The 13,737-nt window shown below is 37.2% G+C and overlaps 1 protein-coding gene across 2 annotated transcripts; it reads left to right on the top strand.

Moving 5' to 3' along the window:
- The first annotated feature begins 573 nt into the window (after nt 1–573).
- LOC105041387 (uncharacterized) lies at nt 574–12,564 on the top strand. 2 transcript variants are annotated; one of them, XM_010918349.4, is made up of 6 exons: nt 574–1,256; nt 2,035–2,270; nt 2,355–2,613; nt 11,441–11,620; nt 11,715–11,870; nt 11,963–12,564. In XM_010918349.4, exons 1-6 carry the CDS (start codon nt 1,227–1,229, stop codon nt 12,134–12,136), a joined length of 1,035 nt encoding a protein of 344 aa, XP_010916651.1. In that variant the 5' UTR covers nt 574–1,226; the 3' UTR covers nt 12,137–12,564. The 2 variants fall into 2 exon arrangements, with proteins under 2 accessions (XP_010916651.1, XP_019704486.1); XM_019848927.3 differs by lacking the exon at nt 574–1,256 and adding an exon at nt 1,375–1,690.
- The last annotated feature ends 1,173 nt before the right edge of the window (nt 12,565–13,737 follow it).

The following is a 13,737-nucleotide window of genomic DNA, read 5'->3' as shown; positions in this document are numbered from 1 at the left end:
GATATAAGCCTAAACACCCATAATATACCTTTTCTCAAGGGATTGATATTAAATTTCGTATAGAACCAACAACCTTAGTTCAACCATTCCATCCTCAAAAAGTTGACAAATTTAACTAGGAGAATAGAGAAATTCTAAGCCCTCGAGACTTTATTAACCATTACCTAATCTTTCATTACAAATCTCATAATTAAAATTGAATTATAGTTGATGGGTTGTTATGGCTTGCCTTTTATGTAATGTATGGTATCTGTTCTATTATTGTTGTTTTTGTAATTATGACTTCTTAATTATCAAAAAAAATAAAAATAAGTTAAACTCTTCAATTATAAATAAAAGTACTTTAATCATTTTATATAAAAAAAGTGATTAAATAGCATCGTTGCTATTTATCAAATTTGCACACACGCATGTACCATATTCCAATGCCGCCGGTATTGCAGACTCGTGCAAGTGGGTATATGAGCACACGAGTACTTGTGGGATAAATCATGTATCAAAATGTTCTGTTTACTTTTCTCTTTCTTTGTATATATGATATTAAGAATGTAATTTTGGGTGCCATCACAAATTGGGCTTCTTCCAGATGGATAGAAAGCGAATAAAAGTCTAGATTTTGAATGGATCACATGCGATCTCTGTTCTCTTTCTCGTACTAGTAATGTTCCCCCCAAACCCTCCGGTGCGTCTGTTGGTTTTGTCCGCCTTCTCGCCCGCTCTCTCCCTCTCCGCACTGCCAGGTGTACTTCCGCGAAGCTTTGGGAGAGTCGAGGGAGGAGGAAAGATTGGTTTTTGAAGGAGAAAAACAAACGGCGATTCGAGATCGAGACAAATCCGAGCGAAAGGAAAGGCGGGCAGGGAAGAGAAGGGAAGAAGAGAGGAGAGCGTTGCAGGCGTTTGATGGTATTGATGGTGGCTCAAGGGAGGGGTTTTAGTATGATGGGAAAAGGCCAGGCCCAGGTGTGCGTTTGGATTTCTTCGCTCCGCTCTCCTCCAAAAAGAGCCTTCTTTTGAAAAAAAGGAAGAGGAAAATACGCCCCACAAGAAGTTTCTTCTGAGAGAGAGAGACAGAGAGAGAAGAAGCAAGAGGAATAGAAATAGAAAAGGAAAAGGGGAGGAAAGATCTGAGAGAGAGAGAGAGAGAGGAGGAGGTGGGGGGAGGTTGCTCTTCTTTTTATGCCCTTTTTTCTTGAAGGATAGACAAAAAGCCAAAATAAAAGCAAAAGATGGCAGAAGATTGCTGTTCTTTCAATAAGGTGATTCCTTTCTTGTTCTCTCTTTTTCTATTTCTTTTTTATTTTATTGTCTAACGCCATTAGATATCTTGCTCTGTTTGTGATTTCTTGTGGGGTTAAAAAAAGTTGGGATTTTGATGTTGTCTGGTGGAGATACGAGCGTCTCTGTTTCGTTGGAATGAATATGTTTTATCCGAGATTTATTTAATTCACTTTTTTAGGGCACAGTTTCTCTTCCTTTAGCGTTCGTAGCTGTTGTTGGAATTGAATAAATGATAGTATATTTTGGTTTTTGTCCCTTTTTTTCGTTCTCTATTGATTGAATATTTTAAAAGCTCCTTTGTTTTCTCCTTATTAGGGATTGTTGTTGCTTTTGGAGATCTTTGTATCTGATTAATGCACTGGCTTGAACAATCTTCGATGCCAGTGGATTTTGAAGCCTCTCTTAGCTCGTGGTTTGCCATCATACTCCGATGCTTTGCATTAAATGAATTCTGTGCTATGAATTTTCTGATCTGATTTCTATTAACGTCAAGGGACTCTGCATGGTTCTTCTTCCTCTGGCTTTTAACTAATTGAGTGAATCAAATAGAGCAACAATTATTTTGTTTTGTCTTTTCTTCTGGAACCTTCTTATGTACTACTTGTCGAGTTCCTTGCATGCAAAGTGAAATCTTGGATGGAGTTGTGTTTATTTTTGTATATGGTCACAATGGGACTATCAGGGGTCTTAGCTTCTCTGTGTTTCTTCCCCCTATCCAACCATGTTAAATATTTTCTTTTCTTTCATCTCAAACAGGAGTCATTCATAATAAAGCCTCCAAAGAAATCACCGCTTGCATTGAGGATGGTTGTCTTGGTTGCTGTTATGATCTGTGGTGTTTATATTTGCTCTATGTGTTTAAAGCAAATAGGGAATCATGGTGTGCCCAGAATAATAATGATCGAACTAGCAGAACTGCCTTGCCATGATCCTGGTATTCCACCATCTGAGATTCCTTATGTGCACTATCCGGAACCTACCACTTATAGCAGGTAAAGAGGCTTCTGTTTTCTGGATATTTATTCTTGATTTGGATTGTACAAAGACATTGCATAACAACTCTCTTAACTTGTCAGGGAAGAATGTGCATGCACACCAGTTCGATACTTTGCTATATTGTCAATGCAGAGGTCTGGAAGTGGGTGGTTTGAGACTTTGCTAAATAGCCACATTAACATTAGCTCTAATGGGGAGATATTCTCTGTCAAAGAAAGGAGAAGCAATATATCAGCCATCATAAAGACATTGGATAAAGTTTACAATCTAGATTGGCACAGTAGTGCTTCAAAAAATGAATGCACAGCTGCCGTTGGCTTTAAGTGGATGCTTAATCAGGTAAATCTAAGAAAGTTATTGTGATGTGTTTTGTATAGTATGGTATGTACTGTCATTTTGGTCATGCATTTTTTAATGTTGGACCTAACTAAGAAGCTTAATCTTTTTATGTTTGTTTGATCTTAATCTTGAATGAGCACTGATTTCACCAAAAATTCAATTTTGTTTATTTCTAAGCATGGGGTTGTTTCCATGATCTATGTTGGAAAAATAAGGAGTTTGTTGTGTGAGATGAGCTTATGCATTGTTCATTTCTCCATTTGATTGGATCATTCCGTGTTAATTTGAATGCCTAAACCTTAGCTACATAAAGCCAGCTCAGCTTGCTCAAATTTGACGATCTGTCACTATCAACGATAGATTTTGCTAAATCAAATGGAACAGCAGTCTTTTTGTTATAATCGTCAGGGTTTCTTATATTTTGCATTTTTCTAGCAAATCAACAACAATACTATAGATCTTACTGGATGATGCTTCAATTTAGGAATGAGTTGCTGTTTTATGATATCATTGCCATCAATCACATTATTGATCATCTTCCTGCTTCCATTATCATTCTCGTTCTTATTTACTTAAATGACTGGTTGATTTCTCATTCCATCTAATAATTCTCATTCTCACTCTTCCTAATATTTTCTCTCTATGCTTTTGTTCTCTCTCTACCTAACATTTTTTTACTAAGTCTTGTCTGTTTTGTCATCTAACTTGTTTAGCCTTTCCTTATATCTAGCGAGTCCAGCATGCCCATGCATGTGTCACAAGATGGGTTATATTTTTGCTTTCAATTACTTGTTTCTGCTCGCTGACCCTTTTAGTTGCTCTTTGAAGTGTAATACTGTATTTTTAATCCAAGTATCATAGCAAGTTAACACTGGTCTAGTATTCTGGTAATTATTTTTTCTATAGTAAATAATTTTGAGTAATATATATATTATAGAATGCTTCAAATAATAGGGCTTTGGTTTTGCGAAATAAGAGATTTAAATTTGATCATTGATCTTCTTGCAATTATATGTGTCATTTTATGTTTGAAGTGTTAATCTTCTGGTGGCCATTTCCCCTCATCCTTTTTCTTTCAAATTCCCAACAATGAGGAGTAGAAGAGAACAACACTAGAGATGGAGAGAAACCTTTCAAGAGTTAGGAGTGTACCTTTCTTTTTCTTTTTGTGTGTGTGTGGGGGGGGGGGTGGAGGGGTTGAGTGTAAAAGGGAACAAAACAAAATTTCTTCTCCTGTTTTTTGAGTCTTGATGTTCATAAGCCGATTATAGGTTGGAGAGAGCTGAAGCATTAGGTAATTTAGTGTATCTAGTGGTATAGATTAAGCAGCAAGTATATGCGGGAGATTAGCTTGGGTTTGAGGACCTTGTAGGGAGTGGACTGGGGTTGGAGGAATCGGAGGAAAAAGAAGGGCACTTATGGTTGGTGGAGGAGGTTAAGAATTGCTTGGATATCTTGTAGTTTCTAGTGTTGATGAGGATGATATGCCTTGGGTGGGAAGGAGTAGAGGGAAGAAGAGAAGGAAAAGGAAAATACAAATAACAAAATAAGGAGCTGGTTTGGTGGGTTTTTGGCAATTCTATAATCTTTGGACAAAAAAGGGATCATAGAGATAGGTCGAAGGATAGAAAAAGAGGTCAAGGTTATTGAGAATTATGTTCTTTCTGTGAAAGGTCATCATCAAGATACTTAGTTATATTTTCTTTATTCATTGTTGAACTTTTGCCTAAAAATAATGATGAATTGGGGCTTATCCTAGTGGTCACGCCCATCAAGCTACCAACCAAGGTTCTAGGTTTGAGGCTTAGCTGGTGCTTCCCAGATATTTGGACTTGGATAATATGGATGGTCTCTCTTCCTCTCTCTCAAAAAGTAACTCTTGATTTAAAAATAATGAATTTCCTTAAATGAAACCTAGTCCTCTCTCTGTGTACTCAAGGTATTTTCGATGGTTTCTTCTTGGTTGCATGAGCTTCAGCCATGTGATATTGTGATTTGTAAGGTATGTCACCCTTAAATTCCAATTGATCATCTTGGTAGTATGATAGATTGCTTGCTTTCCCATCATTACTTGCTAGAAATCTGGCAGAAATTTGCAATGGTTGCATAATGTTGATCACTACTCAAATAGTTCTAAAAAATTGAGGGATCATATTTTGAAGTATAAGTGGATGCTATATTAATCCTTTGAACTTTTTGTTTTTAGAAATTTTTAAATCCAATCCAATACAGTTCAAGTTTATTTTCTGCATTTTGTTTGGGATTAGTCAAATATAGCAGGTAGTGATGGGGCTCCCAAGCTGGCTCACAAGGATGGGGTTATGATATTATGTACTTAGATTGCACCCAAATGGCATGACAGTTGAAATGGTGGGGATCCGTTGGAGGGGATGACTAGGTTGGAAACTTGGAGCTTTGGCCTATGATGCTGTGATATAGTGTGGTGCTGGAGCTCGACAACCAAAGCCTAGATTAACGATGGGATGGAGGCATTCCGGAAAGAGAGAGAAAAGGGAGAGGAGAAAGGGAGGATGGAGAAGATAGTTGTGAAGGAGAGTGATATGAGGGGAGAGAGGAGAGGATCAGATGGAGGCTGGGTGGGGCACAATTGTAGTTGAAATAGATAAGGGTTTGATTTTATTTGTCTTTTTTTCCTTGAAAAATCTTGTGCATTGTGTATATATATTTGTGAGTGCATGCATATCTATATATAGGGTTCTAGGCAGGTCAGAATCTACAATCCAAAACTAACCTGACTTGCCAGTGGGTCTGGTTTGTTGGATCCATACCTGAGCCATGATGTCACCGTGTCAAATTTTCAGTCAGTCATTCTTCTAGCAGCCAAAGTCTTACTGTAGAGTTTTGTTCTATTTCTATTAATTTATGTTTATACACACTCATTGTTGTTTTCTCCTCTTCTGGTTACTTATGATGTATTGTGCAATTCCTGAGTTACTAATCATATTTCATGCAATTCCTTTGATTAATATCGTTGCTTGTCTAGAACATTCCTTATAATTAGCATCACACTTAACTAACTTCTGTGCACCAGTTGGTTCGGCATCCATGGTATTTGAGTATCATCTCTAGTTATCATTTGGATTTTGTTCTTGGTTGTTTTACATTGTTCTTATACCTTTCACTGTGCTCTCCCTTCCCCATTGCCATGTGTACAGTATTACCTTCTGGCAAATCTTTCTTATGGGTAACTTGTTAACAATCAGCTGTGGTTATTAGTACTCAGTGATCCTTTGCAGTTACTATTAGAAATTACACTATTCTGGAAGTAAAAATTGAACCAAGATCTCAGTTATGATAATTCACAGTCGTTGGAATGAATCCACAAGGCTGTCCTCATGCATGTCTGGTTATCAAATTAGTTGAGTCATCATTTGTGCACATCCCTATGCATATCTGATGATGACTTAAACTTATGTGCAACTTGTTATTACAATAACTTTTTTTTTCCCTAGCTTAGATTCTGTATTAATGATTGGTTTCTAAGAAGACTTGCTGCAGTGTTCTTATTATCTAACATCTTGTTGTATAAAGTGGAGTTTTGATTCAAGAATTTTTCCAATTTTTCTAGGTAGTCCACTTGCAACTGTTGTTTCTCTAAAGCAAGGTTGTTAAAATAGCTATATGTTTTTTAAACTCTCTCCAGTACTTGGGGTTTAATCATTTCAAATAGACTATACAATGGCTATGAGTTTTACAAAATGTTAAATGTATGAAATTCACATAAAATTAATGCATAAAACTTACAAATTATTAAAAACAATGACTCTTCTAGGTGTATTTGTTATTTAATAAATGTTCTGGTGTCCTTATTATCAATTTTACGAGTAAAACCAAGAACCTTGTGAAGTAATTGGTAGGAAATTACAGAACTCTAAGTTTAAGAAAAAAATGAGAATTAGAAGATGAGTTTTTGCTGCAACTATTCTGAGAAGAGAGCATCTAAATGTGACAAGAAAAAAGGGAGAAGAAAAAAAGATCAAGATATAGAGAGAGGAAGGCAAGACAATTTTTTCCTTTGTCAGTAGAAATGCTAAGGTTCAGGTAAATCAGAATAATACTTCTCTATCAATTGAGCATATTATGGTGTACTCACATGAAACTTCTAGACTGTTTGATGACTAAAACACACAGCTAGGGAGAAAATGCAGATAATGATTGTCAGATCATGTTGAAGGGTAATTTTAGGTTGGTCATGAAACTAATAATCACGCAAGACTAAAAGGTTGCTAAATATTTAAACAGGTCTTGTGTAAGTATTTATGCTTTACTTAGCCACTAGATGGTTGCATAGGCATTTAGATAGCCATTTAATAAAGTGATTTCTTTGCTTCATTACATGTCCCTTGTCTTTCCATCAACTTTCAGCTTTTAAAGAAAATGATTCTTGAATCAGCAATTTATGACCAGTTTGACAATACCCACCTGAAAAAATAGGTTTAACAAAAAAGACAACCGAACACATCATTTTCTTCCTGTGCCTACATGGCCTTTATGGTTTTATCTTCCTGTTGTCTGCCACGTGATAGTGAAGGAGGTTTTCTCTTGCCATCACCTTTATATTTGACTCTTTGCTATAAGTCAACTATGAATCATAGACACAGATGCCTGGTATGGACAAAAACACATGCTGATATCACAAATCTTGAAAAAGAGGTTTCTATTTGTGACAACAAACATAAAAGATGTTCCATTTATGAGAACAAACAAATATTTTTTTAACATATAACTGCATCAAGTATGACAACTAGTAAGTTCTGCTTCATTTATTGAAAATTCTATACTCTTAGATATATTTCTTTCGTTGCATAGGTTATATTTCAATCTTATTCAATGTTTTTTATTGTCAAATATTGAGGATTAGGACCATAGTGATCCATGGTCAGTGCAGTACACACCATACCATGTATCGCACCAAATATAGTATCGGAATGAGAAGGGAGGGAGGGAGAGGGGGGGAGAGAGAGAGAGAGCAGAGCAGAGCATATCAAGCAGGGTGCCTGGGCTCGGGAGGGGTTAAATCCTGGATAAGTATGTGTTGGTTCCTGGATCAGTTGATATAGGGTAGTTTCATAGTGATATGTGTTGGTTCAGGATCAGTATGGAGTCTGCAGCTAGACTAGGGGTATCCTGGATCAGTATGGTGTCTGCGGGGGTATTCTGGATCAGTATGGAGTCTGCAGGTATACTAGGGGTATCCTGTACTCGTCCCTGGCCGATGCACTACATAAAAAAACCAATATAGGGCTGTTACATGGGTGGTGTTCCAATCCTAGACCTAGGACACACATTACAATGAAAGCTGAAAGGGGTCTTATTTACCATCATGGATTGTTTACCTAGGTGTTGAATTTGTTGGCCTAACTCAATCATAACTTGATATTCTCCAAAAGTATCTGGGACATGGAGGAAATAGTTGGATATATCCTCATTGTCTTTATACCAGTTTTCCTTTAGCAAATAGATGGATGTTTGTGGAAGTGCTGGACATGTAACAGGCTATCTTTAATACGCATCTATATCCAATATCTAGTGGACAATGTACAGCTACTTTTAAGAAAGTATTTGTGCTTGACAATTTGCCAATGATGAAGAAGAGGCTGGAGATTAAAAAAAAAAGGTTGATGATTCATTCATTTGGCTTTCCCGATGTGAACCCTATCATAAACTGCCTTAGAACACTATTACTGCCACAGGTCAATCTCGGTTAGTCTTATGTGAATCTTAGATATCTGAATCAGCTATTGCATATCAAAAATTAAATTTTGATGCTCATTTTCTCAGCGATTTCATATATCTTGCACTGGTGGTTCAAAGGTCCGTGGAACCGATACGAGAATCCGTGTCAGCTTGCCGACGGTATGAGTCACCATGAATCCGTACTAGATCAGATCGGCGCGAACCGATATAGAAGCAAAGAAAGGAATTAGGGAAGAGGAAAAGAGAGAAAAAGGGGAGGGGAGGGAGTGGGTGACCGGAGATGCCGGCGGTGGCCACAAGTGGGCTGTGGACACGCTCGGAGGGCCACCAAGACCTCTGCTTCCTCTGCCAAATTGTGGCTGAGAGAGAGAGAGGGGAGGGAAAGAAAAGAAGGGAGAAAAAATCGTTGGAGAGGCCATTGGAGGATCTCTGATTGGCCATCGGATAGTGAAATCGTGGTCCGCGGTTCCGTGGGCGTGAAATAGGGTCGATTGCCTCTGTTTCACAAGATTTTTAAAAAAATCCCAACCACAGTGAAGCCAACAATTTCATTGCCAGCTTTTCTTAAGTTAGATTTGCCGGCTTCACTATTTATCATCGTTTAACCAAAAACAAAACGATGAATGGGGGCGGTTGCCCTTGTTCTGCGGTTGCGGTTCCGCCTCCACCTTTTGTGCTGCCCAATAGCTATGGTGGCCACCAGACGACCTCTCCGCTGACTACATCTCCCTCTGGTACCCTCGCTCCTTCTCTTTCTCTCTATCTCTCTTGATTAAACGTCCTATTGGGTGACATAGAGCCATGGAGGCCTCCATGGCCCTCTGATGGCATTGTCCCCTCTTTCCTTCCCCTCCTCTCTCTTTCTTTTCCTCTCTTTTCCTCTCCCTAGTCCAATGTTCTGATTCAGAGGGTTGAACCGTCTCATTTTGTGACCAGTACGGCTTGGAATGCCTCGAATCTTATGGTTTGGGATGGTTCGGCGAACCATGGGTGGTTCTTTCTTTTTTTTGCTTTGGTCAGTCTTCCAGATCATGATATTCACGATTGCCTTTTTTATGACCTTATTCTTTATTGCATGGAACAATTATTACATACTTGTGACTACTTTAGTACAAAAAAGGAAACAATGGTCTGGTCTGATCCATCAGATGTGGATCTTGTTCTTTGCAACCTTAATATCTACAGAGATTTTGTGGGAGTAGTTTATACAACTACTTGGTCCACTAAAACCAGGAACTAATTCTGTCCAGGGCATTCATTGCCTAATGTTTTATTTCATTTCTGCCCAGCAATTGTAATCATTTTGGTGCATCAATGAGTTAATAGTATTCCTTTCCTAGATTTGGAAAGTTTGAAATCTGCATGTAAATTCCTATAAGGTTAACACTGTACTGTAATTTTGGTATTACAGCAGACGCTGTGCATATTGAGGATTTTGATCTATAACCTTATCTAGTTCTCACTTCAGTTAATATAACAAGCAAAATATGTTGTTAATACCTCCACATTTGATTTTTGTATTTTTAATGTTGCCTACCACATATGGATGTTTGTGGTGCAAACAAGAATTTATGAAATGAAAACGTTAAATTCCCAAAATTATGGTGCTGGAGATTTGGAAATTAAGAGGAAGTTTTAGCATTCTTTAGTAGTCAGTTAGAAGAGAGAAACCAAGCTTTAATATACCAAGTAAAAAGGTTTCGATCTCATTGGCATGCATTATGAAAGTCTTAACTTGGCTGTGAATTTCTGAAGTCGAGAAGATGATTGGGAGAAAGAGGCTTTAAGCAATATCAAGGAACAAAAACATTGGAGACATGAATTGTAAAAAAAGCTGATGAGGCTAAGATTCAGACAGGCGGAACTTGTGACAATCTGTAACTTCGTTCTGAAATTTTTAGTTTGGACACAGCCAAATCTTTCCTTGCTTACTAGCATGCATTGATGCTGAATATGTTAAATAGATAAAAATAGTCAAGAAACCTGCCATTATTGTTTTGTGAATTTAAACTCAAGTTTTGATGTATTTGGAACATCAAACGACAACTTGTTTGTATGGATCTAGGTAGGGTTATTAATAATTTGTCCTATTCATCTCATCATAAATTAATAAAATTATTAAAAATTAATTTAAAATACCATGAAAATTGATTTTAAGTATAAAAAAATTCTTGTAGTGATAATAATTACATATCCTAAGATCTTTATATCAAAAATTTAATATTAAAATAATAGAAACAAAAGAACTTAGGGTGTGTTTGGTTTATGACCGGAAATTGGAACCAGAATGGATTAAAGTGGGAATTGGAATGGTCATATGCCTGATGCATTTGGTTTGCGACTCAAATCAGAACTGAAAACTGAATGGTTGATTGGGGCATTTTTGGAAAATCAATTAAATAGATGGTAATTTTTGAAAAATTATTTTTTTTTAAAGTAAACCTGACAGAATAGGATTTGAGTACTAGAAGGAGAATGGAGATTAGGTTTTATGGGATTGGAAGTGGGAGTCACTCATTTCCATTCCTATTCCAGAGCCCAATTCTCTCCAATGGATTCTCTCAAACGAATGGTTGGAGTGGGAGTCATTCATTCCAGAGCCCAACTCCCCCCAACCAAACGTGTCCTTAGAAGAGAGATTTAGGTCCAACAGCTGGTGAATATTTGAGTAAGTGGACTCACAAAGAGGCAAGCATGTAAGAAAGCGTCATGGAGAAATTCTAGCAAGGCTTTTGGGGCTCTGGCCTTTAGATGTTCGGTAATTGATTTGTGTGACGATGAGAGAGAAACGAAACCGAGGACACTGAAAAGGGATGATAGAGAAAAAAGGTTGGAATAGAAAGAAATGGAGAACTTTTTTATTTTTTTTTAATGCACATGTTTTATGAAAGTGAAAATTTGGAAGGATAAAAAACCTACTAGCGCCTAAAGCCACGTCCAACACAGCCAAACATGTTTTTAATCTGAGTGACGAATTTCTGTTTAGAAATGTACTAGGAAATAGAGAGATCTGACTATGTTAGATGGTAATTGTTCTGTATTTTTTCCCCTCAATAGTTATAGAATATGATGGTCTACCTGACCACCCATTGTCTCATTGTTACTGCAGGGTCTCATGGCAAATCATGAAAAAATAGTTGATTACTTCAGGATAAGAGGGGTCTTTGCAATATTCCTTTTTAGAAGAAACCGACTCCGCCAGATGGTCTCAATAGTAGCAAACAATCATGATCGAAACACTAAGCAGTTAAATGGAACGCATAAAGCTCACGTACATTCAAAAGATGAGGTCCATCTCTCTCATCCATGCTGGCACAGACTTGTGCATATCCAAACAAAGTTCTAGGCAGATTCTAAGTTTTTTGGTTGGTAATTGCTTGCAGGCAGAAGTTCTTGCACGATACAAACCTACAATTAATGCCACATCGTTAATGTTTCATCTAAGAAGCACGGGGGAGTCAACCGCCAATGCGCTTGAGTACTTTAACAGCACCCGCCACATTGTTGTCTACTATGAGGATCTCATTCGGAACCGCACTGTGAGTTCTCTACTTTCCTGCTTTTAGTTTAGAAACATCTAAATTGTTTCTCGAACCAGTTTTGCCATAACATCTACTTTGTTTTCCTCCAGAAAATGGTGGATGTTCTGGACTTCCTTAAAGTGCCTCAGAGGAAGCTGGCTAGTCGTCATGTAAAAATACACACTAGACCATTATCTGACCAGGTTCAGAACTGGGATGATGTCTACCATGCCCTTAAAGGAACTCAGTATGAGAACTTCTTGAATGCTGATTACAAATTGTAGAGTGTGACCATGAGCTCAGTTGGTGTATATAATTTCCCTTCTTTTCTCCCCTTTCCGATAGCTGGCTTTTTTGTCCAATCTTAAGCCAGAAAAATTTTGGCTGTCGAAATAGCATTTGGTGCTTAAAGAATTATTCCCAAAGTTTTCCAAGTTTTCTGTTTTCCCTAAGAATATGATTCGAGGTATGCGAGTTAGCTCCGAGATGCCTCATTCCTGTATATGGATTGCTCTTGATTTTGTGCGTTGACAATTCATCATTCTTGATGATTTTTTTTTTTTCACTTAGTACAGTGATTAATATCCCGGTCCTTAAGATGTGATGAACTTGTTGAGAATAGATGGAGTAATTGTACCGAGCTCCACTTGGAATGACTCATCTGTTGTTCTGATGGTTATTTTTTATCTATACATCTTGGTTTTCTTGGTTATACGGAGGGCTTAAGATTTTTGTGGATGATGCATGAGTTCTGCCTCAGAATGCCCTGTACACACATATGTATGGGTATGTACGTATCTATATATATAAGAGAGAGAGAGAGAGAGAGAGAGAGACCATACCTACCCTACTAAGCTTTTCATTTCCTGTGTAGATGCCAGTACTAATGATGCTGGTATTAATGTGCTGAGTCATAATATACAAGAGATTTTAATTATGCAAATATTAATGTACTCGGGCATTATTAAAGTTTATTGTTTAGTGTATTATCTGTTATATGCATCTAAAATTGAGGTTCAACTTGTGCAATGCCTTCCATCCGCTACATGGACACCGGTATAATGATATAGATATTAATGTGTTTAGTCATTAAAGTTTATTGTTTTATGTGGAACAAAAATTTGATTATTGAAATATCATGTTTATTATAATTTATTATATTAGTATGTTATATTTCGAGGATGGTTGAAAATTTTACAAAGATAAAAGTTGGAAAAAGGAGGAAAAAAAGTATCATGTGCCTTGCACAGGTATTAATAATTAATGCCGGTATTATCGATAGGTCTTTCTATATGTAGGCTTTTGTGTAGAGTTTTGTTCCTCGTATAAATATCAGGGCTATTAATAATAAAAATTTTTATTCAGTCAACGTTAAAGTTTATTATTTAATATATAATAAAAATTTAGTTATGGATATATTTTATTTTTTACAATTTGTTGTAGTGCTATATTTTATTTCAAGAATCTTTTTCGGGGGGGGGGGGGGGGGGAGGAGAAATCATATACGTGCTCGTTAATATGGCATATTTTGAAGGTTCCCGTTGAGATCAGAATTTTTGCTGGTGGCATCGTCATTAGAAAGAATATCCATCATTTTTGAGAAAATTAGGTGATTTCTTGCATAATTGATGATCGATTACCTAATGATCTCTGTTCCGTGGAAAATACAATGAGATTACCCATCACCGTCCAGGATTGAACCGAGAACCTCTTCTAGTGGTTGCACCCGTGCGTCTTCGAGTTGGAAGAGGTGCGCATGATTGAACATAGAACCATCTCATTTTTTGATGGCAACCTTCTAGCTTGTGCCGGCAAACCGGGTCAACAAACAGCTACTGTTCTTGGAGTACTCATTCCATGTCTTATCCTGTATATCAGTGTACAA

The sequence above is a fragment of the Elaeis guineensis genome, chromosome 3, assembly GCF_000442705.2.
Source record: "Elaeis guineensis isolate ETL-2024a chromosome 3, EG11, whole genome shotgun sequence".
NCBI classification, from domain to species: domain Eukaryota; kingdom Viridiplantae; phylum Streptophyta; class Magnoliopsida; order Arecales; family Arecaceae; genus Elaeis; species Elaeis guineensis.
Note: the sequence above shows the minus strand (reverse complement) of the source record. Positions and strands in the feature narration are given on the sequence as shown.